The following is a 24,661-nucleotide window of genomic DNA, read 5'->3' as shown; positions in this document are numbered from 1 at the left end:
CATGAGAAAGTCTGAGTGCTCAAATGAGACAAAGATGAGTCAACGCTGCATTTTTCTGCAGCGCTTAAAGAAGGTCTTATTGATTAGATGCCACAGAAAGCTGCATCTAACCTTTCAATTATCGCGGTGGTTAGAGTGTGAGACAGACGTCTCAAATGCACAACAGTCAAACATGGTGTGAGAGAAAACAAGCCGCTGTCAGGAGACGAGCTGGGATTGAGGTGTACGCAAGGAAAGTGTTACATAACAGGAAGTGTCAGCTTATAGGAAAAATCATTTGGAAGTGTTCACTATACGAAGTTATGAGCACTGCGAATAGCTAGACAGGCAGTGTGATTTCAAATTAAGCTTGACATGACTGGGTGGTTCCACAGTTGCTCTGTTCCAAAACCTAGTTAGCTCCCTACGGAGGGATCATAGACAGGCTCCCGACACAAAGTTATTAGCTGTTATTAAAGGTAAGAATCCTAATTTTGAGAACATACTAAGAGAGCAAATTCTAAGGCAACATTGCATTTAGAAGCCAAAGGCGGCAAAAAAAATAGATTATACATAAAATTGTTATTTATTTAGTACTCAAATGAATCTATAAAAGTGCATGAATCTACACAATATTTGTGTTGTGTTGTTTTTAATCACACTGTTAGATTAGCAACAAACTCTATTAAAAATCAGTTGTGAGTTGAGCTGTTTGTGTTGCACACTAGGTCTCTGCTTTTGTAGAACTTTCTAATTTTTTGAGATTCCTTACAAAGCTCACTAGGTTTTGGAACAGAGCCAGTATGATGTAATGTTCTAAACCAAAGGGTTAAAGAGATTGTTCACTCAAAAAATGAAAATTCTGTCATTAATTACTCACCCTCATATCATTCCAAAGCCATAAGACCTTCGTTCATCTTTGGAACACAAATTAAGATATTTTTGATGAAATCCCAGAGCTCTCTGAATCTCCATAGACAGCAATGCAACTATCACGTTTAAGGGCCAGAGAGGCAGTAAGCAGTAACCATGTGACATCAGTAACCATGTGACATCAGTTTTTCATATTTACTTTCTTTGTGCACAAAAAGTTTTCACTTAGCTTCATAACATGGTTGAACCACTGATGTCACACTTATGGACTATTTTAATGATGTCTTCACTACCTTTCTGGGTCTTGAATGTTATCGTTGCATTGCTGTCTATGCAGGGTCAGAAAGCTCTCGGTTTTCATTAAAAATATCTTAATTTCTGTTCTGAAGTTGAACAAAGGTCTTACAGGTTTGGAATGACATGTGGATGAGTAATTAATGACAGAATTTTTATTTTTGGGTGAATTATACCTAAGTGTGGTCTGATTGGTTGATCTGACATAATTGTTTGCAATCACAGAAAATCCCAAAGCAAACAGCAGGACGATGATGGTGCTCACCGGTTCATGATGTGGTTTTGTCTCTGTTGTTAAAGGAGGGTCAAACTTCACCTGACCGACTGCAAGAAAACAAAAACAGTTTTAAAGGAACAGTCTTACTTTTTCTGTATTGCACGGAAATATATTGGCACATGGGTTTATAATGACATGAGGGTGAGTAAATGCTGACAAAATATTTATTTTTGGGCAAACTATCCTTTTATTTAAACAATCAGTCAGTTCACTGATATAACTGGTGTTTGAAGTCTCATGTCATGCTGGCATGTTCACTCAAAACCACACATTACTTTAAGTCAGCATACATGTCTGGTGGGTATGATACAGAATCGAAAAAAATAAATCCCCCAGCAGATACTGACAGACAGATCATAGGAGAGAATTTCTGGTATACTCCTGCAGACAGATTTATTCACTGAAGAACTGAGGTTGAGAAATTCACTCAGGCATGCTCAGGAGAGCGGGAGCACCTGTCAGGTCTGCCCAGGGGAGAAATCCAACAAACACTCACAGTTAATCTCTGACAGAGTCTTCCCTTCCCGACTGGTACGGCTTGTTGAGCGAATCCGATGTGGAACAGACACTGGAGGCTAGGGAGAAACAGAAACACACAGAGAGTACAAATAAACATAAATCAGTAAATAAAGTCTAAAAGAACAGTATTTCAGAAGTCATTTACAGTGCTAATGATCAATAAAAGTGTTTTATTAAGGTTTAGTGTAATTTATGGTTTACGTTCCTAAATGAAGTCCAATGCAGTGGTAGTTTGGTGAATTTCACATGAAATGTTTGAGTCTTATTAAAATAATAAAATTAAATTAAATAATAATAATTATTATTAATTTATTTAAAGGATCATCGCACATTTTACACTATTTTAACATCACTAATGTATAGTAATGAAAATTATCTTGTTCATTAAAAACAAAAACATTTATTTATAAAATAAACAAATATAAAATAACCATTATATTTTTATTATTATAATTGGTCTGTTAATTTAAAGGACCATCACATTATTTTTATTATTTTTAATGACAGCATTGTACACATTTTTTTAAAAATTCACAATGATAAAAAAAAAAAAAGATAATTATTAGAAGTGTCTAATTATCAATTGATACAATGTGAGAGTGCAATAATGTTTTAATCATCCTTAAAATATGCTAAATATAATTTCCTGTTTTTCTGTATGAATTTTTGATTGAAACTTCACTAAGACATTTAGCGATTTTTTTCTTCTTCCTTAGTTCACCCTTGAATCTGTGAATTTTGATTGAACATTATATCAAATGTATTATATCACAGTGTTTTAATTCTGGAAATGTTGGGTACACCTCATTTAGCATCATTTCAATGCATTATGCTGGTCATCTGGCCACACTGCACTCTAAATATCAGCCTTGGTTATTGGAAAACCCCTATCGGTCGATCACTATAGACCCCTTAAAAGTTTGTAAACATTGCAACGTCTCCGGGTGGGCGGGGCTTAGCTGGAGGCAAAAAGAGGCGTGGACGCAATGTAGACAAGCGTAAACTAGCATGTTTTAGGAGGGATTTATTAAACATGGATGCAGAAGAAGGTTCGGAACTGTCCGAATATGTACAGTAACTGACTCTGCGGGACCGTGACAAAAAAAATAATAATAAAAAAAGTGGGAGTTAGCATACATTTATCAATTAATTCAGTTGATCACTCAGTTCACTGACCAAACTGGTTATCTGACCGAAATATAATGACGAGTGGATAACATTACAGTAGCCTAATTTATTTATTTATTTATTTTAAGCTAAGCCTGGTGTAGTTCTTGTATCTTGTTCTCATTGGAAACATTTTAACCAGGTTTTGGATATTTCCTAGACAACATTACTTTCGGGTGGTTTGGGGAATTTTGTCAAGGCTTATTGTCTAATGTAACCTATCGCTGGGCTAACTATGATTAGCAATGTGGATTATTTTAAGAGACCATTCAAAGGATAGCACACACATCTATCGCTGTATGTTTGTTTACCATTTAAGCTAGCTAGTGTGCTGAAGGTTGGTGACTTTTCACCTATAAAACATAAACTTGCTGATTTGTACTAGATAAAACCAACACACCAGTACATATGCATAGATTATTTTACCTAATATGAAGTGTGCACTGCAAAACACGAGCATTATTTATGATCGTCTCTGTCTAGTCTGTACGCCGTATTGCATTCAACCACAATTGTCTTTTTGATTTCTGTGAAGGAATGTCTGCAGGGATCTGGTAAAACTTTAGGTTTGAACCAAAAGTGCTGTTCCTTCTATTCTGGCAGCCAAAAACACAACAAGACGACATTTTAAAGTCAAAACCTCAAACTTTTAGTAGCGCGCCTGCTATGAGTTCTTCCTTATGTTTTGCCTCCAGCTAGAGCGGTGACGTCACAGTGACGTAGGCGATTAAGGGGTCTATTAAGCAATCTTATTCGACATGTCGAGTTGAATGGCTTTTATAAGTAAACAACATTAAACCAAAAAAGTTGAGATTGTAGCTGTGCTCAATCGATAGCTTGCTTATTAGTGTGCCAATTTTAGCAGATCAGAGGACCAGTTAAGATAAAAACACCCCGTCAGCAAAATCAGCACACATCAATTCATTGAAGACGAGAGTGGCTTAAATGCTTACACTTCAGATATCACTTAGTGCCATTGCCAGAGACTCAGTGGAGGGCAAACTCTAGAAGCTAAAAATACATGCCAGGCATCACTCTCTGATAACAGCAGGGGTCATGATGCTGACCCTCTGAATCCCTATCTGTCTGACGCTGCTGTCCTGTCTCACTGCAGCCCAAGAGAAAATCATTACGGCCTACTGGGCGTCCGACAGCTGGGTCCCTGATGACTATCCTGAAAAGTTTGCTGTCATTCATGAATTAGAGAACACCTTCCATCAGCAACACACACACAAGCACAGATGCACACATGCCTATGGAAATGGAAGCGCATGCATAAGCACCATACACATAAATACACGGCACGCAGGCTTTGGAATCATGAACAGGTCCAGGAAACAAAATGGTCACTGAAGGACATCCTTCACTTCAGTTTCACAGCGGCAGGGCTGAAGTAGATGTGATGAGGAGAGATAAGACAGAGGAACAGACGCACGACCTTCAGACAACAAGGACACAGCAGGGCTCTGAAATAGAAATAGACAGCATGCCAAACACTGCGCCCTTCTCTCAGCAGACGCCTGTGAATATTCTATCGCACCTTTTAGCACTTGAGCCACATGGTACAGTGACTAAAAGATATTATCTATGCTTTCAAAAAACATACACATTATACACATTGCCAAAAAAACCAGAATGACAATTTTATAAAAACATATATATATATATATATATATATATATATATATATATATACACCCCATATATATATATATAATTAGAAAAATCTTAATGGTGTTAAAAACAAAAATAAAATTTTTGATTATTTTCATCATATTTACGGGTTAAAAATGACCTTGACATATTCTTGACAGGTTTTCATGAGATTCACCACAGTACTGAACATTATTTGCATTCAGTGACGCAAGAAATTTCTCCAAAAGCGCTTTGATGCTGATGTTCTGTTAAACCCTTCAAGCAAACCTCAGCACAAAGAGGCCAGACAAAAATCTGTTGTCAACGGATCCAAATCCGGCTTTTGAACTGAGCTTCCGTTTCCGAAACCGACCTCTTGAGGGATCAACACTCCGATCAAAAATCCGACAAGAACGCAAAACTTCCTAAAACATCCTTGGGCATACCTTCGTAACTCACACACAAACACAAACACAAACACACACACACACACACACACACACACACACACACACACACACACACACACAACCCATGAACGATAAACATAGGCCCAAACCCATGAAACACACACACACACACACACACACACACACACACACACACACACACACACACACACAAATTTTCAACTACTTGAGCAAACAAGAAAACACACATCATGCACAAACATGCTTGTCTAGGTTCTAAACACTTCTGAACAAAAATGATAAAGAAAAATAAATGAGACAATAAACAAACACAACACTTACAACACAAAATCATCATGTAGTCATCAACACTAAATTAACACTTTTTAATCAAAACATTTCCAGATGTTCACACACACACATGCACACCCCTGATACCTTTCTGCGAGCTGCAAACTGAAGGACTCGCCGGGAGAGAGGAGAGACTGGTAAAAACAACCCTCTGTATTTAAACCAAGAGCAGGAGGGGGGGAAATGAATAAGAGAGAAAGTGAGAATGAATGGATGCTTGGGGAAATGGGTAGAACAGGGAGAGTTGAAATGAAGACTTCATTCTCGCTGGGGGACTGTGAAGGAGGCCAAATGATTTCACGAATCTTTATCAGCAGAAGTAGCCCTGTAGCACAACCGGATGAGACGATCGAAATGAATGGCTGCCACTATAACAACTATTACAGGCTAATAATGGAGAAAGCAAGCCACTGAAAAATATCACCTTGATAAAACGGGTGACATATTGAATATAGAAACTCGAGGGGCTTGTCAAACTGACATCCCCACTCGTAGGATTTAGAGGCTAACATGTCGGTTCCATCTGCTGGCGTTTTCTGGGCTCTGCTTGTGAATAACAGTCCCGAAGGGGCAGTCATTCTTGAAGTGATAGTGGTGATAACATTGAGAATCACACAGGGAGATATACTGTACCTCCGGCTCTGGGTCGTCATCATCCAGGTCTGTGTAGGACGAGTGATCAGGGTTGTTCGCTTTATCCAGCAGCTCAATCGCCAAAATACGACTTAACGGCTGGGACACAAAGGGATGCTGAGGAGTAGACGGTTGAAATGGCAATGTTAGATTTTTTTTAAAGGCATGTCATTTGTCTTTTGTCAGTAAAGAGTCTTGATGTATAATTTAAAAATATAATTTAAAAATTAAATGATGAGTTTTAATATGAATAAAATTATAATTTTACTTGAATAACAATTAATAATAATTATAAATACAACTTAAATAAAAAATGCATTTAACAAATGTAATTCAAAACAATTACACAAAGATATTATATGAAATATTATTTATAAAAATAAATTATAGGCTTTATAAAATATTAGGTATGTGATTTCAAATAAAAATATACAAATACAAAATATAATACAAGTATAAATATAATTATATTATATAATTATATAAGTATATTATATAAATATAATATAAGTTCTAAAATAACTAAAATCAAAAGCAAAAAAAAAAATACATAAAATGACAAATGCAAACTTGAACAATACAAGATACAAAAAAGTCTCTCCTACCTGCAATAACTTGTCAGCTGGTGGCCGTTTCTTTGGATTTTTCGTCAAAGCCAGCTTCACAAAATTGTGGAAATTATTGGTCCTTTGGAACACAGAGAAGTATGGGATGAATTAGACTCAAAATGATTAATAGATGCACGCAAAATTTTCCATGTACTGCATAAATTTTATACCTGTATCTTACTAACCACAAACAAATACCTCTCAATTTGAGACTGTGGAATTCGGGATTAAATGATTGTGCAGCGATTTATACAAATACAGACATGTTTGCGAATAAAAAATTTATTTTCTGCATTAATATATCATAAATTGCTCATGCAAAAAGGAATCCATTCATATGTGGATCAGGTAACACACGTGCATTAATTGACGTCTAGTTCGAGTCGATCTTGATTTTGAGACTTCATTTTCGCAGTTTACAGCATTTCACGTCCTACACACACAACTACCAATGAACAAGGCCCAGTGCAATTCATTAACGTGTACACGATTTGAACAATTTGCAAATGCCCATCACTACACTAAAACAAATGCTTTTCAAACGGTGTCTGCAGAGTTAAGAATTACATTAATGTGCAGCATATTGTTCAAATAGAGACATATTTGTGAATACAAATGTTATAGTTTGTACTCACATGTGCGCATACCATTTTGTACAGTTTTATGAATGTTACATTGTGTTTTCTTTGTTTCTTTTTGGTTTGGTTATTCTCCTCTGCCCGTAGAAATATAATAAAGATGTTTTATGGAACGTGAAATGCTGTAAACTGTGAAAATGAAGTCTCAAAATCCAAATGAACCAAACAAGATCAACTCGAACTAGACATCAATCAATCCACGTGTGTTACCTGATCCACATATGCATGGATTCCTTTTCACATGAGCAATTTATGATATATTAAGGCAGAACAGAACATTTTTATTCCCAAACATGTCTGTATTTGTATAAATTGCTGCACAATCATTTAATCCCGAATTCCACAGACACAAACTGAAAGGTATTTGTTTGTGGTTAGTAAGATACAGGTATAAAATTTATGCAGTACATGGATAATTTTGCGTGCATCTATTAATCATTTTGAGTCTAATTTCATCCCATAGAGGAGAGTCTCTATAAATCTCATGTGTAAAGAGCATTTCCATTGCGACGCCTTGCAGTTTGTTAGCTTTAAATGTAATTAACTTAATTTGATTTAACAGAGCTGCAAGGTAATGAAGAATAAACTATTCGGTAGATGACCTGACCAGATTCTTAATCAGACAAGATAAGAGAATGTCAAGTGCAACCTTATTAAAATTCATAAAAGCAACCGTTTAGGGCAAATGAGAGTGCTTGGACCAAATTTCATAGTTGATTAATGAAATTAAGGAATCGGGCATATAAAACACAAACCAACACTGAAATCCCTCTTGGCATCAAGGATCTTACACACCTAGGTAACCTAATAATTGCCTGAAAATGTAATTAGCACTTACCATTTAACTTTGTCTTTTAATTTGGGGGGTTGAAAGTTGCTTTTCGTCATCAGAAACAGAGCCCTGGAGAGACAAAAACGGGTTGGCATTGTCACAAGCAAACCAAACAGTTTGGCCTAGCAAGGAAATATGGTCAATTCAAACATTTAACTCATTGAAACAGTGTGCCATGATTGATTCAGTAGATGGAGTTGGGAATCGAGAAGGTCTTATTCTGAACTAGATTCACACAATCTTAAGTCATTGGTTGAGTCACACATATATAAGATATATGGTATTTTTTTATAAGGAGATAAAAATGCAGCCCTCTCTGAATTGGAACAGGTCCATAAAGCTGTTTAAACTCTCACCTCATTGGATGAAGGTCAAACATGGGAGGTTGCAGTTCGGCTAGTTCAATGGCGGTGATGCCCACAGCCCAGATGTCACACAGGTGATTGTATCCTCCTTTTCTCTCCACGGCGGCCACCTCTGGGGCCATCCTGTTAGCATAGGTTACAGACTCATTCATGAACATCTCCTACCTGATGGTTATGTAAGATGTGAAAAAGGCATCTTTGGCCTTGTAGAAAACGGCAGAATTATAAGATTACTTTAAAAAAAAAAAAAAAAAAAAAAACACCACAACAGCTAAATCATTTCAGCTAGTTGACAAATAACATGGGATTTCTTTTAATATTCAACATCAAGATATGAGGTTAACATTTCTATCACTGTATAATGTAAAGAGTTTACAAGTAGTAATCATTTTTTTTAAACATTTGAGGATTTTTAAATCCCGTTTTATTGTTTTTTTTGTTTTTTGTTTTTTTTGTTGTTGTTTAAATAGTCCTTAAGTGTGACAAATTAATTAAAAATTAAAAATGCATTCATAATAACTATTAAAAAAAAATTGCATTTGTGGCACAATAGGGCTGTATACCAATAAGGAGTCCCGATGAAGGATTTTCTTTTAGCTAGTGTTGCTGTGATCTGTGCAGACACACCAAAATCAGCTGCAGAGAAAAAGAAAGAAAAGACCTTTACTACAATCCCTGAAGCCGCTCTCATTTGAGCTGTGTACAACTGATGCTACTATGTGTCTAATTCCATCTTATGAATTATGAAATATGAGAGCTGCATGATGCCACAGCAGATCAAATGTGACAACATGAGGTGGTACTCTCAGTCACCAACACAACACTTTTACACTCTCTTAATGATTTGAGCTCATAACATTGTAAGTAATTTAATTTCCCCGTTTTAAACATTAATTAGAATGGAAGGAAAGTCTGTTATTTTCTTACCTAGCTTGACGTAACCATTGTCCGTCAATAAAATATTGGCACCCTATTTCACACAGAAAAACAACAAATAAAATGACATTGTAAGGTAAGAGTAAAACAACTATTATAAGACATTATTAAATATATTACTGGTGGATTTGTGAGATAAAATGTAAAAATGAATCCGACAGACCTCAGAATCAAATTTTTTTCTTTCTATAAAATTGCTCTTTCATCACCTGCTTTCATCTATGATCAGAGATGTGAAAGCAGCATCTAAGTCATACTAATTACATCTCCCTAACACATTTTCTCTTGCTTTACCAGTGATTTGGCTTTGGCTCTACCAAATCACAATTAGAAGGTTCTAAGGGCTTTACTTAAAGGCTATTTTTGTAAACAGCTATGATACTCAGATGAAATACATAATTTTTTAGATGTAATGAGCACTTAGTTTGTATTCACTCCTCAAACTTTACTTTTAATTCAGCAAGAACACATTAAACTGATCAAACATGTTTAAAATACATTACAAAATATTTCATATTTAGAAGAGGAATTGTTTCAAATATGTTAATGCTTTATTATGTCTTTATTAAAACATACAGCAACTAACTAATGGTGAAGAGTGTCATTTCTGCACCACTAGTGGCCATACAGTACATAATTGCAAAATAATGACAGAACTGTTAAAGGAATCATTTCCTAAAATAATGACTAACTGTTAATGAAATCATCAAGGAATATGAATCAGAAAATCTGATGTGTGTAATTTCTGTGGCAAAAAAGGGTGTATGTGCTGTCACAATTTTTTTTTGGCATTTGAATACAATTCAACCAATCAACTCCTTTTATTTAAGACACACAAAAGCTAGAATGAATCATGGTACCTTTATGTCTCTGTGCATCTTTCCTTTGTTGTGTAGGTAAAATAAACCCTGAAAGCAAAGACACAAACACTAATTTTCATCCATAATCATCTTAAAAACACATTTACAAACTGCTTTTTAGAGAATGGGGAGTATGAAATATCTGTCAACATGTCTACCATTAAAAATTCAAAAGCAGCTTTCATGGTCACAGCAGATTGCTTTGGTTGTCAAAACAAAGTCCGGTAAAATGTCTTACCTGAAGGGTTTCTCTTGTTACATATGCTATCTGTGATTCTGTTAGTGGCCCAGTAACTGTGGAGACATATTTAGTGTGCATTAGCAGTAATATAATCTAAAAAAATCTATGAAAATCCCATTCATATTAGATTATTAGCTAAAATAACCTGAGTACAGTTTAAACATCTAAACAATATAAAAGTGTGTACACATCAGTTGAAAAATGAGGCATGAATAACTTCAGCACATTCGGCTTAAGCTTAAACTTGTTTAAATCACGAAGACACATAACACTGATTCTTCTCATGCAACATTGAAAAAAAAAAGTTTAACAAAAGCACCACTAATGGGTTTTTTTCCAGCAGACCAAAGACGAGAAACAATGTGACTGATTACACGTCCAACCTGAGAAAATATAGAGTTGAATTATACTACAACTCTAAATGGACTACTGATGAAAATAACAGACTTCAAACTTTACTAAAGAAATTTCAAAAGGCGCCTGAGAATCTCATTTGTCTGTTCTCCAAAACAATGCAGTATGTTTGATGGTTCGGAGCCTCTGACACTTCAGCAGTGCAGTTAATCTCCTTTAAGTCAACAGAGACATTTCTTGCTGATTAAAATGTCACAAAAACAGGAAATGTGCTAATGGGAAGGAGTGAATAATAAATGGGCTGAAGGAAGAGAGTTGGGGTTAAAATGACGAAATGGTGTCCGCAACTTATTTTACATTTGAAATGTGATGCAAAAAACAAGAGGGTGAGGTGATGCCACCTCAAAAAGAAAGTTATTGATGAATTAATTAAAAGAGGAAAGCAGGCATTTGGATCAAAGCACTGTGACGCAAGGGAGGGGGAGACTCAAAATGTTTCGAAACTTAAAACACATTTTTGCCCCGTTTGTGTTGTTTTACTACTTAAACAATTATTTAAAGTATAAAACATTGTTATTTAAAATACACAGTGTGGTTTTTAATCATATTTTTAAGAAAGACAACCCTCAGATGGGGGGTCCTGTCCCCCCGACCCCCCGACCCCCCTGGGATTTCCACCTATGTCTTGCTTAATAAAAGTACGAATTTCTTCAAAAAAAAAAAAGCCCAAACTTTGAGCAATATATAATCCAATCTCTTAAACAATACATATTAGACATATGTAAAGAATCTATTTAAGACAAGTTTTTACAATGTTTTTCTCTATTTACATCCACACAGGTGTAGCAGCTTTCATCCATTCAGCAGAGATTTTCAATATGTCCACTGTTGTACCTCACAATCCTTCTTCTTGATCATTTACTTGTTCAGAGAGTTATTTAAAGACACGTTTGACCAAGCAGAACCTGTTTCGTGTCTCTTTTGTGTCTTTCTCTTTTTGTTGTGTGTAGGAGGACTGGAGTCGGTCGACCTCGGCTCTAATCAGGCCTTTGACCCTGTAGCTGAGTGCAGACATGGCAGCGGGGGGTTGATAACGTGGGATGTGGGGCTGGGCACTAAGCTAACACGTTAGCACTATAACACCATCTACCCCGACCCTGCACAGAGAACCGCAGAACTGCCGACAGCTGCCGTAAAAATGAGCTCTAATGATCTGACAGGGCCACTCTACTGAGTTCTGCTAAATTTATCTCCTGGGAACATACAGAGCGACGCTTTCCAACAATGTAAGAAAAGATTTGTATATTTAGGCCATCTGTCAAGAATCAAATTGTTAACTGGAAGAGAGGAAAGTCTATTTATGTAAAAACTTGCATCAGAAATGAGAACTTTCAAAGCATTGCGGCCATTGTATCTACTCTACACTGTTAACGCTAGGACTTTTAGAGGAATGTTTGACCCAAAAATGAAAATTAAGTGATTATTTACTCACTGTCATTACATTTCAGACTTTCTTTCTTACATGGAACACAAGGAGACATTCTGAACAATGTACAGTTTGTTCTTTGACTCCAGCCGTCATGTGGATCACTTTTAGATTCTTAAAAGCCTCGTGGAAAAATAAATCTGACTACTAAAATTCTTCTAAAAGAATTATGTTGTGTTTTACAAAAGATATAAACTTATATGATTTTGAACAATGTGGGGATGAATAAATGATGACAATTTTCATTTCTGGGTGAACTATTCCTTTAAATAATGAATGGAAAGGGGATACTGCACTGCATTGCAATACTGACCACTGAGTGAGTTTGAGTTAGTGTTGCAGTTGATTGTTTACCTTTATATGGTGTATCTTACCGTGATATATGTCTTGCAGTGAACCTCCCCCACAGTATTCCATACATATCCATAATTTATCCCTCCTGAAAAGCCAGAGAAAGAAAAACACCAACAAATTATATTTCAATCGATGTGTCTCGAAATAGTCCCCTGGCAGCCCCATAGGGAGAGTGAAAGGATGCACACTTTTCTGGGTCATGACACAGCAAGCAGGAGACAGAGTCATAAGTCACAAGAAACCTGCTTTTATCAAAAACACCCTTCTCTTGTTCTCTAAGCTGCCTTGCACTAATGTCTAGACTAATATTTAAGAGACATACTACTAACCAGAGACAAATCACACTCCAGTTGCCTGTAGCTATAAGGAAGCTTGGGGTCAGTAAGATTTTTATTTTATTTTACAGTTTCTGTGCTGACTAAAGCTACATTTATTTCATCAAAATTACAGTAATATTATGTAATATTACAGTTTACAATTTAAAATAATTATTTTCTCAAAGAGACAATGCTTAAACAGTTGTGCTGCTTAGTTTTTTGTGGAAACCCTGATGCATTTTTTCAGGATTTTTGATGAATAGAAAAGAAAGTACATTTTAGTTAAAACAGAAAACTTGTTTTAACATTATAAATGTCTTTACTGTCACATTTGATCAATTTAATGGTCAAATAAGACCTCCATTGTTCGTGCATCAACAGAAACACAATTTAGGTTGTTCTACAAACTGAGGGATGTGTTAAAGTTATCAATCACTGTAGCTTAACTTTCTACTGTAGCTAGAATTTTGTAGATCGATGGTGGGCAATGATGGTGTCATAAAATTTGAGAAAACTATTTTGTCAATGCTTAAGTTCTTCTTGTCGTCCTCATGATCAAATGAGATCTACACCCTTGCATGATTCCTGAATTTTAGATGATCTAGTTAGGTCTAAGCCTGGCCACGAGGCATAGGTTGTACAATTAGCAGAAACAGAGGTGCTGCAGTCACAGCGGCTGTTCCTGCAGTGCAGCTGAGAGACTCAACAGACTTAGACAGGAATAGGAACTGACAGAGCAGGAGGAGAGAGAGAAAGAAGGGGTAAGTGAAGGAGAGAGCAGAGAACAGTAAAAGTGTGGTCAGGAAAGTGGTCATTACTATACCTTAAGTAACTACCGAAATAGGCCACAATGTTAGAGTGCTTGCAGTCTTTCATCATGATTATTTCCTGCTGAACCACTGCAAAGTCCTCTCCTGTCGAAGGAACACACAGAGAGATGGGGACAAGGTAAGAAATTACCAGTAACAACCCAGTGAGTTACCTAGACAGTTACTCAGCTATTTCATTCATGTTGATGAAAAAAAGTTGACCAATTTGTGCAACATTTTGGAATCTAAATCTATATATATATATTAAAAAATACATTAATAAAATTAAAATACAATAAAATAAAATATAAAAAAATAAATAAAATAAGATAAAATAAAATAAAATAATGCAAATTTAAATGATATTCTTTAGTGAAAATGACTAAAAAATAAATTCTGGGGGAAAAAAATTAATTATGAAAATTAAATTACATTTAAAAAATAAAATATAATTATATTTAAATTATTAATGTAAATACATTTAAATTCAAAGTTAGCAAATAAGTAATTCTGCCAGGTTGCCAGGACCTAGGTATTTATATGCGGTTATTGTTCTGGCTGGTTGTGAGCTAGCACAAGTTAAGAGCCCACCAACAAACACTGTGATTTTCTTCTATGGGATTTTGCTCTTGTGGACAGTTTAAGGCACTTACAAAAAAATAAATAAAATCATACCTCACCTCAAGAATGCAGTGTAAGTAACCACCAGAACCATGCACTTGAAATGCATTGACCAGGTATGTGTGTGTTTGGATGAAGTACATTTCTACCCAAAGTTGTTAAAGATTCGCAATAGTAATAGTGATGCAACACCTCTAATAAGGCAATTCCTAATGAAAAATGATAGCAAATCCTCATGAAAGCTAAATTTTGAAACATCGCATGCTTGTTTAATCATGCATAAGACAATAGGGGAGGGTCAGATGCTTATGTGTATAGTGGCATACAGCACTGAGCTCTCTTTAGCATTCAGAAAGCATCAGACCCTTAATGCATCACTGTGGTTTTCCCCCTGACTGCTGATGGATATTCAAGCCCCTCATATAAACTTTCTTTCTCTCTAAAACCAGTAATGCTCTTGGAAGCTCATTTGAAAGCCAAGAGGTAGAGTAAGGACCTTCTTCCATCAGAGACATATATTTGTTGTTGTAAAAGAAAAATAAGGATATGGAAAAACAAAAAGGGGAAAGACAAAGTAACAGGCAGGGACTGAATATCTGAGATGTGATGTGATCTCATCTCAGCTGATGGACACGAGAAGGCAATCACTCATAATGCTAGTGTGGGGGCTTCTGGGCCGACTCCATCTGAGCTGACCTTGATCTCTGGCTTTGCTGTATAAATGTGTGTGTGTGAGCAGAGAGGGAGACGAGTAGGAAGAGAGAGGGACAGACAGATTATGAGAGATGGAAGAGAGAGCGGGAGAGAACAAAGTCACTTTGTTGTGACTGCTTGCTTAATGATGGAAGCTGTAGGCTCATTAAAAGTTTTTTTTAACAGTTTTTCCTTGTTCTCTCCCACTGTCACTAGCAACACACTCCTCCTTTTACTCCCACATAGTGGGGCAGAGATAAATATTTTAACTTGCATAATCCACCATTAAATTGAACAGCCCAAGCTGGGTGCAGGCATCAATGATAGCATTTACAAGATGAAAGGTCAGTTATTATTGCATTTACCCTTACAAAACAGTACAAAGTAGAACATTTTAGAAGCTAGCATGATTTTATTGCCATGGTATTCTTTGAGTATCATGTAAAAACCCTGGGATGTTAATGAAAACATCCACAATCACAGTAAGTATTACTGTAACTGTAAACTAGTCTTAAATTTCAAAGTATTTATACAGATTTCTACACCACTATGCTATCACCAAATAGAATTGCAAAAAAAAAAAAAAAAAAAAAAAAATTACTGTTGTCTTTTTGCAAAATTGGTAAAATTTCACACATGACATTTAAATTCATTTATATTTATACATAACTATTTTCTAAATAGTTTATATACTATATATTTTAATACATATAAAATAAATCTGAGATTTTGTCCTAACCAGTTATAAATGTAACAAGTGACAAAATAAGAAAATAAAATAAAATAAACTGCAATAATAAAATATGCAATAAAATGCTATTTTATTTGGAGCAATACCACAAGCATCCATGAGCACTGAAATTAAACATTAATTGATTCTGATGCAAAGACATTTGAGCAAAGTGTTATTGTCTATTTCAATTCCATGTTTAACTAGATTTAAAATTATTAATTAACATTGTACGGTTTATAAAATGAGATGAAAAAAAATGCAATGCAATAAAATAAAATTAAATTACAAAAATACTGTTTCTAGGCACCATGAGATCAGCTTGTTTAAATTCAGGACCAATTCCAAGGAATGTTTTCTTTCCAAACCAACAGACTGAAGGAAGGACACGCTTTGAGAATTTCTGCATAATGTCCTTTGAGTGCAGGTCTGTGCAAAAGACATTTGCTCCCTGAGGGAAGTGTGAAGTCGCAGCAGTGGGGTCAGGTGACATGCACTTCCTGCCGGGGCAAGTGATCCAGAGAGTGTTCCACAGAGGCAGTGACATTTCCCTGCACATATGGGGCAGATAGCTGCAAGAGACAGCGGGAGGTACTGCCTCTTACCTCCTTCAGGGGAAACGGAAGCTGCTAGCCTGCTATTCACAGTGTAAGTTGCAGCAATTCATATCTCTGAGTAGGACACATGCTAATTGAAGTGAACTTCTTAGTCAGGGTCTGATGGGCAGAACAGCCAGCTTCAAGGCAGAGCAGGTCCTGCTGAGCAGCAGTTACATGGCTATTGTTAGCATTTATATGCAGTATGTGTTGTGATGTGTGTTATATATTTAAGTTTTTTTTCTGAGTGGTGAGATGGGGGAAAGCGTCCATTGCTTTAAGAATGGACAGTTAAGAGCCACACTAAAAAAAAAAAAAATCTTGGCTGCCTTTCTATGTGAAGAAGCGCTTAAGCCTGTCTAGAGGTCTGGTAAATTTCCCAACCAAATTCCATTACTGTACATGGACACAAGCAGGCAAGGCGGCAGATAACAGGAGGAAAATGAACAATGATTAGTAGGATTATTCTCTGTGTATCACCAGCGAACGACAAAAACAAAGGAAAGAGTGGGATTGTTTTTCTACTAAATTAAAACTAGTTAGACAATAAACAGACTCCAAACGCACAGTAACAACATCGCATGCATCCATGAGCTCTGAAATTATGCAGTTTACTCTGATCAAAAGACATCTGAGCAAAGTGTGACTGTCTATTTCATTTCTAAGCTCAACAAGTTCAAAATTACCCACACAGTATTGAAGACAGATAAAATAGACTATAAACTAAACTACAATGAATTGACTTGATAAACACAATTTTACATTGCTTTCCATTGCTAGTCAAGGCATGGCATCCTGGGAGAGGCTTTATCATAATTAAAAGAATTTGAATAGACTAAAATTTGGAAAATTTAGCTTAGCTTAATTATGCAATATTTTCAGATGGTAACATTTTAAAGTAAGGTTCACATTAGTTAATGCATTAAGTATCATGAAATAAAAATGAATAATTGATTAATCTATCGCAAAAATAAACAACAGTATTTAGAAATGTTTTCAATCAGACCCAAGTACAAAAGGACACAACAAACTATTGAGATTTTCAAACATTAACGTCAGAAAGCTGACTGAATTGACTTAGGTGCCCTTGAGCACTATAACAATCTGAAACTGCTCCCCCCCCACCCGGGCGCCGCAGCATAAAAATGGCTGCCCACGCTCTGCGGGTTAAAAAAACACAACAAAAAAAAAAAAAGATTTTCAAACATTAACGTCAGAAAGCTGACTGAAAATGAACTTATATAACATATCGAACAACAAATTGTAACATAACTTTTGCTTCTTAAGCTTAAATAACACAATACTATAAATAAATAAATATTGTTATTCAGGCATTGTCAAGTTAGAATAAGGTACAAACCTCTACTGTACAAGAGTGTAACCTTCAATAGCACTGTTCTAGCTTTTGTTTACAAACTACTGTGAATCAGAATTTTGACTACAAGCAACCATATGGTGCAAAGAACACCGTCATGGTTTTGCACAAAGGAAACAAAAATCTGAATAATAACAAGCAATTCTGAATAAATTTCATTAAAGCATGTCATTGCACACAGAAATGGGACAAGTGACGAACTTGGGCATGTTTGTAGGGGTTGGATAGCAAGAGAGACTGTCAGGGAGAGGCGCTCAACTGTCACTCTACTAGACATGCGTGTCGGTGCAAATATGTGTGTTCAGGGCTAACAGCGCCACTGACATAACAGAATGTGTTCTAAGTGTTAAAGTGTGAAAGTATGTGCATGGATTAAATAAGCTTGATTGGTATGAGGGTTATATTTACTTAGGTCTGATTTCCCGTCACCCATTTAACACGAATCATGTCCCCATTAGCACTCATGTCCCAAACGGGTGTGTTTTCAGTCCCACTTTGCTACAAATTTTGAATCCTTACTAAAGCATGCCCATGTCTGATGTCAAATGTTATATGAAGATGAAAGAAATCATAATTCTTTTCAATAGCTTGACAATTTTGACTGTTCTACATGGGCAGTTTTAAAATAAAACCACTGAATTCGGTTATAACGTACAATGAGATGTTCTAAAATGCTGAAATTAAACATATTTAAGACAATATTCATTCAAAATGTACTCAACATGCATTATCATATTTGACAAACAATTTTTTAATGTTCAAAAGTTGTGGGTGGTCATTTTTTTATGCACTTGAAAGAAGTTTCTTATGCTCAACCAGGCTGCATTTGTTTGATTAAACGTACAGTAAAAACTGTAAATTTATTATAATTTAAAATAACACTTTTCTATTTTGTTGTATTTTAAAATGTTGTTTGTACGTGTGACAGCAAAGCTGAATTTTCGGCAGTGATGATCCTTTAGAAATTATTTGAATATGCTGATTTGGTGCTCAAGAAGCATTTCTTATTATTATCAATGTTGAAAAGTTGTGCTGCTTATATGTGCAAAAACCATGATACATGTTTTTCTGGATTTTCCAGAATAATATTTATTGAATTAAATATTTGTGCCTTGACTGTCACTTTTGATAAATTTGAACGCATCATTGCCAAACAAAAATTATCCATTTTTTTTAGGGGAAAAAAAAATCTTACTGACAACTTTTGAATGTTAGTGTATATTAGGACAACCTAATGTTAGAGCCATCTGCATTTCTAGGTAACTGATTTACTGAAAATCAGATAAAAATAGAACTAGAGAGTTTATATCTGAAAGTATGAAAAAAAAAAATTAATATCCCAAAATGCCAAAGAGTTTAGAACAAAACACCTCTACAATTATTGCTTTTTAAAATGGTTAAATGGCATTAGTAAAGTCTAAGAAGGGCACTGACTGTCCAAGACTTTATTCAATCTGCTCCTGTCCATTATTCTATCCACAGGAATAGAATATTCTATTTATTATATTATATATATATATATATAGATATATATAATATATATATATATATATATATATATATATATATATATATATATATATATATATATAATAAATAGAATTATCTAGATTATCTATTTATTATAATATTATTCTATGATAGCAAATACAGCTGACCAAAAAAAAAAACTTGCTGTAGCCATTAACAATCTCAAAATATTGGCCAATGAATTTACCTCATGAGTATAATGGACTATCAATCACTTTTTCAAAATGTAAGAATACAAGCTTGTCCTGATCATTTACTCCCAATTTTTCCATCACTGTGCCTAAAAGCTTTATAATAGCTGACACGCCATCGAAAATACATTATCTTGTGCCTGAATAAATCTTCCAAGTGGAAATGTTTTGCATACTGGTCCCTGTCACATCGATCACATTTTGGAGGATCATTTTGTTTTGTAGGTCTGTGTTTTCCCACAGTAAGACTTTGGACCCACTTTTCCCTAATATTGTGCGTACATCAGCAGTTTCTTTTTCTAAAGCTCTTTGTTGACAGTGAACCAGCTGCACCTGCCGTGATGCAAGTCTCAATGCTGCGCACACACACACACACACACACACACATATAATATCCAACACATGCATTAAACACACACGCATCTGACTCTGAAGGGACTCTGGGCTCTGGCACTCTCCCCTCCCATTACAGAGAGTGACATTTCTGAGGGCCACCGACCTCCGAGCCCATGCATTTTAAATGAATGCCCTGCACGCCTGCAGTGCTTCAGTGCTCCCAGCCGGCTAACACCAGACCCACCTCCTGCACTTCCTATTCCCTTTATTTGCCTTACGGGAATCAGAGCCAACAAAGACACAGCATGCAAACACACACAAACACCTGATGCCACTCCGAATAGCGGCAGAACATTGTCCTGTCTTTTCAATATCAAGTTGGAAGATGAAATACAGGCTGTGTCTCAAAATCTGAGTTTTTACTGAATATATTTGAGACAAATCTTTTAAACTGGAAATACATTTACAATGTCCAAACATGCTGTCTAGATAGGTCGCTCAGTATAAAATGGGAGAAAAGTCCTACAGACTTACTTAGAAAGAGGGACCTGAATATGTGGGTTCTTTCGTTCTCTATATGTGGGGAAAAAAAAAAAAAAAAACCTTATATTCTATTTTACACATCTTATCAAAAAAAATAAAAATACATAGAAATCTGAATGCGATAAAATAAAAACCACACAGTCACTTAATTACATCTCATACAGACACACACTAAAACTCACTTACATGCATCCCGGTACTGTTTAAACTGCCCTGTCAATCATCTTATCACAGATAACATCCTCCATATTTCATTCCATTTAATTTCCTACTGCACTGGAGTGAAATTACATAGCATGTTGATCTGCCAGTCACAGGTCTTTGATACAGAGTCATGTCTGTCTGTCAGTTACTTTTGTTTTGAAGAATTGAATACTTTCATTCAGCATGGGCAAATTAAACTGCTAAAAAAATTACACTAAGGGCATTTATATTGGTACAAAATATATTTCAAATAAATGCTGATCGTTCTATTCATCAAAGAATCTCTAAATAAAATCACGGTTCCCACAAAAATTTAATAAGAAATGTTTTCTGAGCAGCAAATAAGCATATTACAATGATGTCTGAAGGATCATGTGATGTGACACTGAATAATGGAGTAATTCCTAGTAAAACAAAAAAAACAAAAACCTACATACTAAGTATGGTTCAAATCACATAGTTAACATATTTACTGACATACTGCTCAAGACTGATATGATTAAACTTTATTTGGAGTGCTACTTGTGGAAAATGCATTTCTTAATATTAAGCTTAAAATATGTTTTAATGTTACTGTTGAAGAGGACTGTATGATCTTTGAATAATACTGGCCTTAAATGTAAGATTTTTAAAGTGTACCTGAAGTATTCTTGCAATAGTTCCACTTTAGCACAATCAAATATACTTTGGTGTATCTTTAGTTGGACTTCAGCACTACTTTCACACAATTTAAGTGCATTAAGTACAAAATTAGTTGTTCCAATTTAGCAGAGTTTTCAGTTTAGTATAGCCTACTAAAAGTAGAACAACTGCAGGGTATATTATTAAGTACATAAATATGCAAATATATTTGTAGTATACTCAGCAAGCATAAATTAAATGTATTTCATTTACATTTAACATTTTTCACTAGGGATGAATGCTGAATATTCAACTTTGCCATCACAGGAATAAAGCACATTTAAAAAAAATCTCATTTGAAAACAGCTATTGTAAAATCTAAAAATATTTTGAAATTGGGCAAGAAGTACAAATCTGAAGCAGAAAGGTGAAACTGTAGCTTTCAAGTGTCCACACTTGGTTGGCAGAGAACATTTTGCCTGACCACACTTCCTACAGTAGGCAGTTCGAGCTTGTCACCATGAATATGCTACACCACGAGCTGACATTAAGGGGGAAGGAAAGGCAGGCTAAGTGCTTGCTCATGAGGTCGCCCTTCTTTTTATGGTAAGAATAGCCTTTGCTGGTCAGCAATACACCGACGCAGGTGCACAAACTCACACACATGCACGTCAATGTTTGCCTATGCACACCAGCGTCTGAGTACACAATCAGATGTGTGAGCTTGCATACACACACAAACCAAAGAGGAGGCTGAAAAAGATACCCTAAACTGATTCCATCTACAGCGCTGTTTCAAAGTGGCAAATCGCTGCTTTCTGAAGTCCAATATGATAGATTCATCAATTTTGAATGAAATGCATGAGACCAACATCGCTCGAGCCAACACACACACAGAAATAAGAGCACATCCAGATGTAGCCTGGTCGCTGCGCTTCTCATCTCAGGCCAAGAGCGAATCTCATTGCCCATCGACACGTCCCCAAACGCCCCCACACAAACTCACCCCAGGTCTTGATGTTAGTGTTGGCATGTCTGTTCGTAAACCCATTTATTGGGTCTTTTCAGACGATCCCCTGTTGATTATGTGAAACTAATGAGCCAAAAGTCAAAGCCGTGTCCTGAATCCCCACGGTGCCAGAGAGGGAGGAGACCTATCCTAAAAGTGTGTGTTGTCCTCCCCCACCATGATTTGCAAAGGCCAGCTCAGAGACATTAATGACTTAGAACGGCAAAAACGACTATGCGGTTGAGAAGACATGGCGCATGTTAATCAGAATTGTAAATTGATGTCAAAGAGGAACAAAGACATCACCGTAAAAACACATCTATGGGACATCCATGTTAATATCCTTATCTAATTAGGCTGACTTCCTACTGACTCGCCAGAGAAGTTAGGGTAAATATGGGACTAATAATTGATTAGTTTGTTTATCTTGGCAGCACATGTTCCTTGCAAACCAACACAATTAACGAGACATAATAATGGATAGCCCTTGGGGTCCGTGACTACTGTACACGGACGAGTAGTTAACAGCCTTCATTCGCACACCGTGATAATAATGACACGCCACTGACAACTAACGACGTGTAGCATCCTGCAAATAAACAGAGGTGTAAGCATTTGCTTTGACAATGATTTGATTTGATTCAAATTTGTCACAATTTGATTTTCTTTAATTTTGTTTCTGTGAATTTATAGAATTTATATAAAATCTATCTATACATATACACATATGTATATATGTATACAGTACACGCGCGCGCACACACACATACATATATAGTGAAAAAATTCAAATAATCTTCATTTTACAATATAATTATATAGATAGACAGATAGATAGATAGATATATAGATAGATAGATAGATAGATAGATAGATAGATAGATAGATAGATAGATAGATAGATAGATAGATAGATAGATAGATAGATAGATAGATAGATGATAATTATTGAAACCTACATATATTAATTGACCACAGATTTTTTTTTACAACTGAAAACACATCTCGGATCAGACTCAAAGCAGATTACTATTGATAATAGTGTAATAAAACTCATATTAGATCACTACTGATAATGTCATAGCAAGGCATAAAAGCATTTTTCAACCCTCTAAACAACTTCACTCAATATTTTGTTGTTTTGAACAACATTTGCAATATACTTCATCTACCGCTATGATCAGCATGTTGCACCCTTAAGATCAAATTTATGCTTGAATTCAAAGACACCCAATATACAGATCAGAAACAAAAAGGACAAAAATGAGATCCAGCATGTATCATTCACCTTTTAAAATTCAGTGGTTGTTTTTCCATATACTCTTCGATAAGAAAGACCCTGATTACAGCAAGGCTCTGAATCAATTTGTGTACACTATATTTTTTGTGCATATTTCCTGCCAGTTTAAAATGAACAGCTTGGACACAAGCCTGAGCAGGTGTTTCCAAAACACTCTGACTAAATCTAGCTCTTACATCTGAAACCCAGCTTAACAGATATCTGGCACAGCAACGTGTCCTGTTCCAACCGGGGCTTCTAAAAGCCACACAAACATAGAAAACCCTCTCTTATCTCAAACTACAGCTGAGAAAGCAAAGAGCAGGGCTTCCAGAAACCCCCCATTCCCCTCTTATTCTCTCGCGTCTCTGGAATGAGAGGCATGTAGCAATTACTGAGGCTAAAAGCTGACTAATGCACTGTGTGCATGTGCATCTATGAATGTGAGTGGTTACTGAATTCTTGGTCAATGTTTAAACCAAGCAGCCTAATCGTTCTCAGCGCAAAACAAACAGGCCTGTAGGTTTAGTATCATAAAAAGTAAGGTGAACAACCTCCAAGGTACTGAATAAAGGTATGGACAAGACTAAAAAATAAAAATTAGCTGATAAAAAATCATACCATTTCATCCAAGAATGTATAGTTTCTGCCAAAATATCATTGTTAATAATTTAATATGGGATCTCCTACAAAGAGCGTAAGAAGTTTACAGTACCTTCAAATGCTTATAATTCACAATGAAATAAAGCTCAAATTAAACAAACACAAAATTAGAAGTGAAATAACTGAACTGAAGTTTAAAATTACTAAACCTTTACTAAACCTGATGTTTTGCCCAAACCAAAAAATGCAATAAAATGCAATAAATGAAAGTGCAATGCACTGGACTGTAATACAATAACATAATATTAAACAAAAAAACACATAAAATAAAATAACATACAAAGAAAATTGCCAGTAATGTTAATAAAACATCCCAACCATGAAGAGGTATT

At 35.6% G+C, this 24,661-nt stretch overlaps 1 protein-coding gene across 6 annotated transcripts in view; it reads right to left on the bottom strand.

Moving 5' to 3' along the window:
- LOC109105217 (mitogen-activated protein kinase kinase kinase kinase 3-like) overlaps window positions 1-24,661 on the bottom strand; it is a 58,649-nt gene that overhangs the window by 19,905 nt on the left and 14,083 nt on the right. For all 6 annotated transcript variants that reach the window (XM_042733977.1, XM_042733979.1, XM_042733978.1 and 3 more), the window contains exons 3-14: window positions 13,953-14,043; window positions 12,833-12,897; window positions 10,616-10,671; window positions 10,378-10,425; window positions 9,509-9,551; window positions 9,145-9,217; window positions 8,573-8,704; window positions 8,223-8,285; window positions 6,744-6,825; window positions 6,139-6,255; window positions 1,920-1,998; window positions 1,412-1,470 (exon numbers count right to left, since the gene is read on the bottom strand). In XM_042733977.1, the coding sequence (XP_042589911.1) occupies window positions 1,412-1,470; window positions 1,920-1,998; window positions 6,139-6,255; window positions 6,744-6,825; window positions 8,223-8,285; window positions 8,573-8,704; window positions 9,145-9,217; window positions 9,509-9,551; window positions 10,378-10,425; window positions 10,616-10,671; window positions 12,833-12,897; window positions 13,953-14,043 (908 nt within the window). The remainder of the gene's footprint in view (window positions 1-1,411; window positions 1,471-1,919; window positions 1,999-6,138; window positions 6,256-6,743; window positions 6,826-8,222; window positions 8,286-8,572; window positions 8,705-9,144; window positions 9,218-9,508; window positions 9,552-10,377; window positions 10,426-10,615; window positions 10,672-12,832; window positions 12,898-13,952; window positions 14,044-24,661) is intronic.

The sequence above is a fragment of the Cyprinus carpio genome, chromosome B11 (genome assembly GCF_018340385.1).
Source record: "Cyprinus carpio isolate SPL01 chromosome B11, ASM1834038v1, whole genome shotgun sequence".
Taxonomy (NCBI): Eukaryota; Metazoa; Chordata; class Actinopteri; order Cypriniformes; family Cyprinidae; genus Cyprinus; species Cyprinus carpio.
The sequence above is the reverse complement of the archived record's forward strand: the minus strand, read 5'-3'. Positions and strand labels throughout refer to the sequence as shown.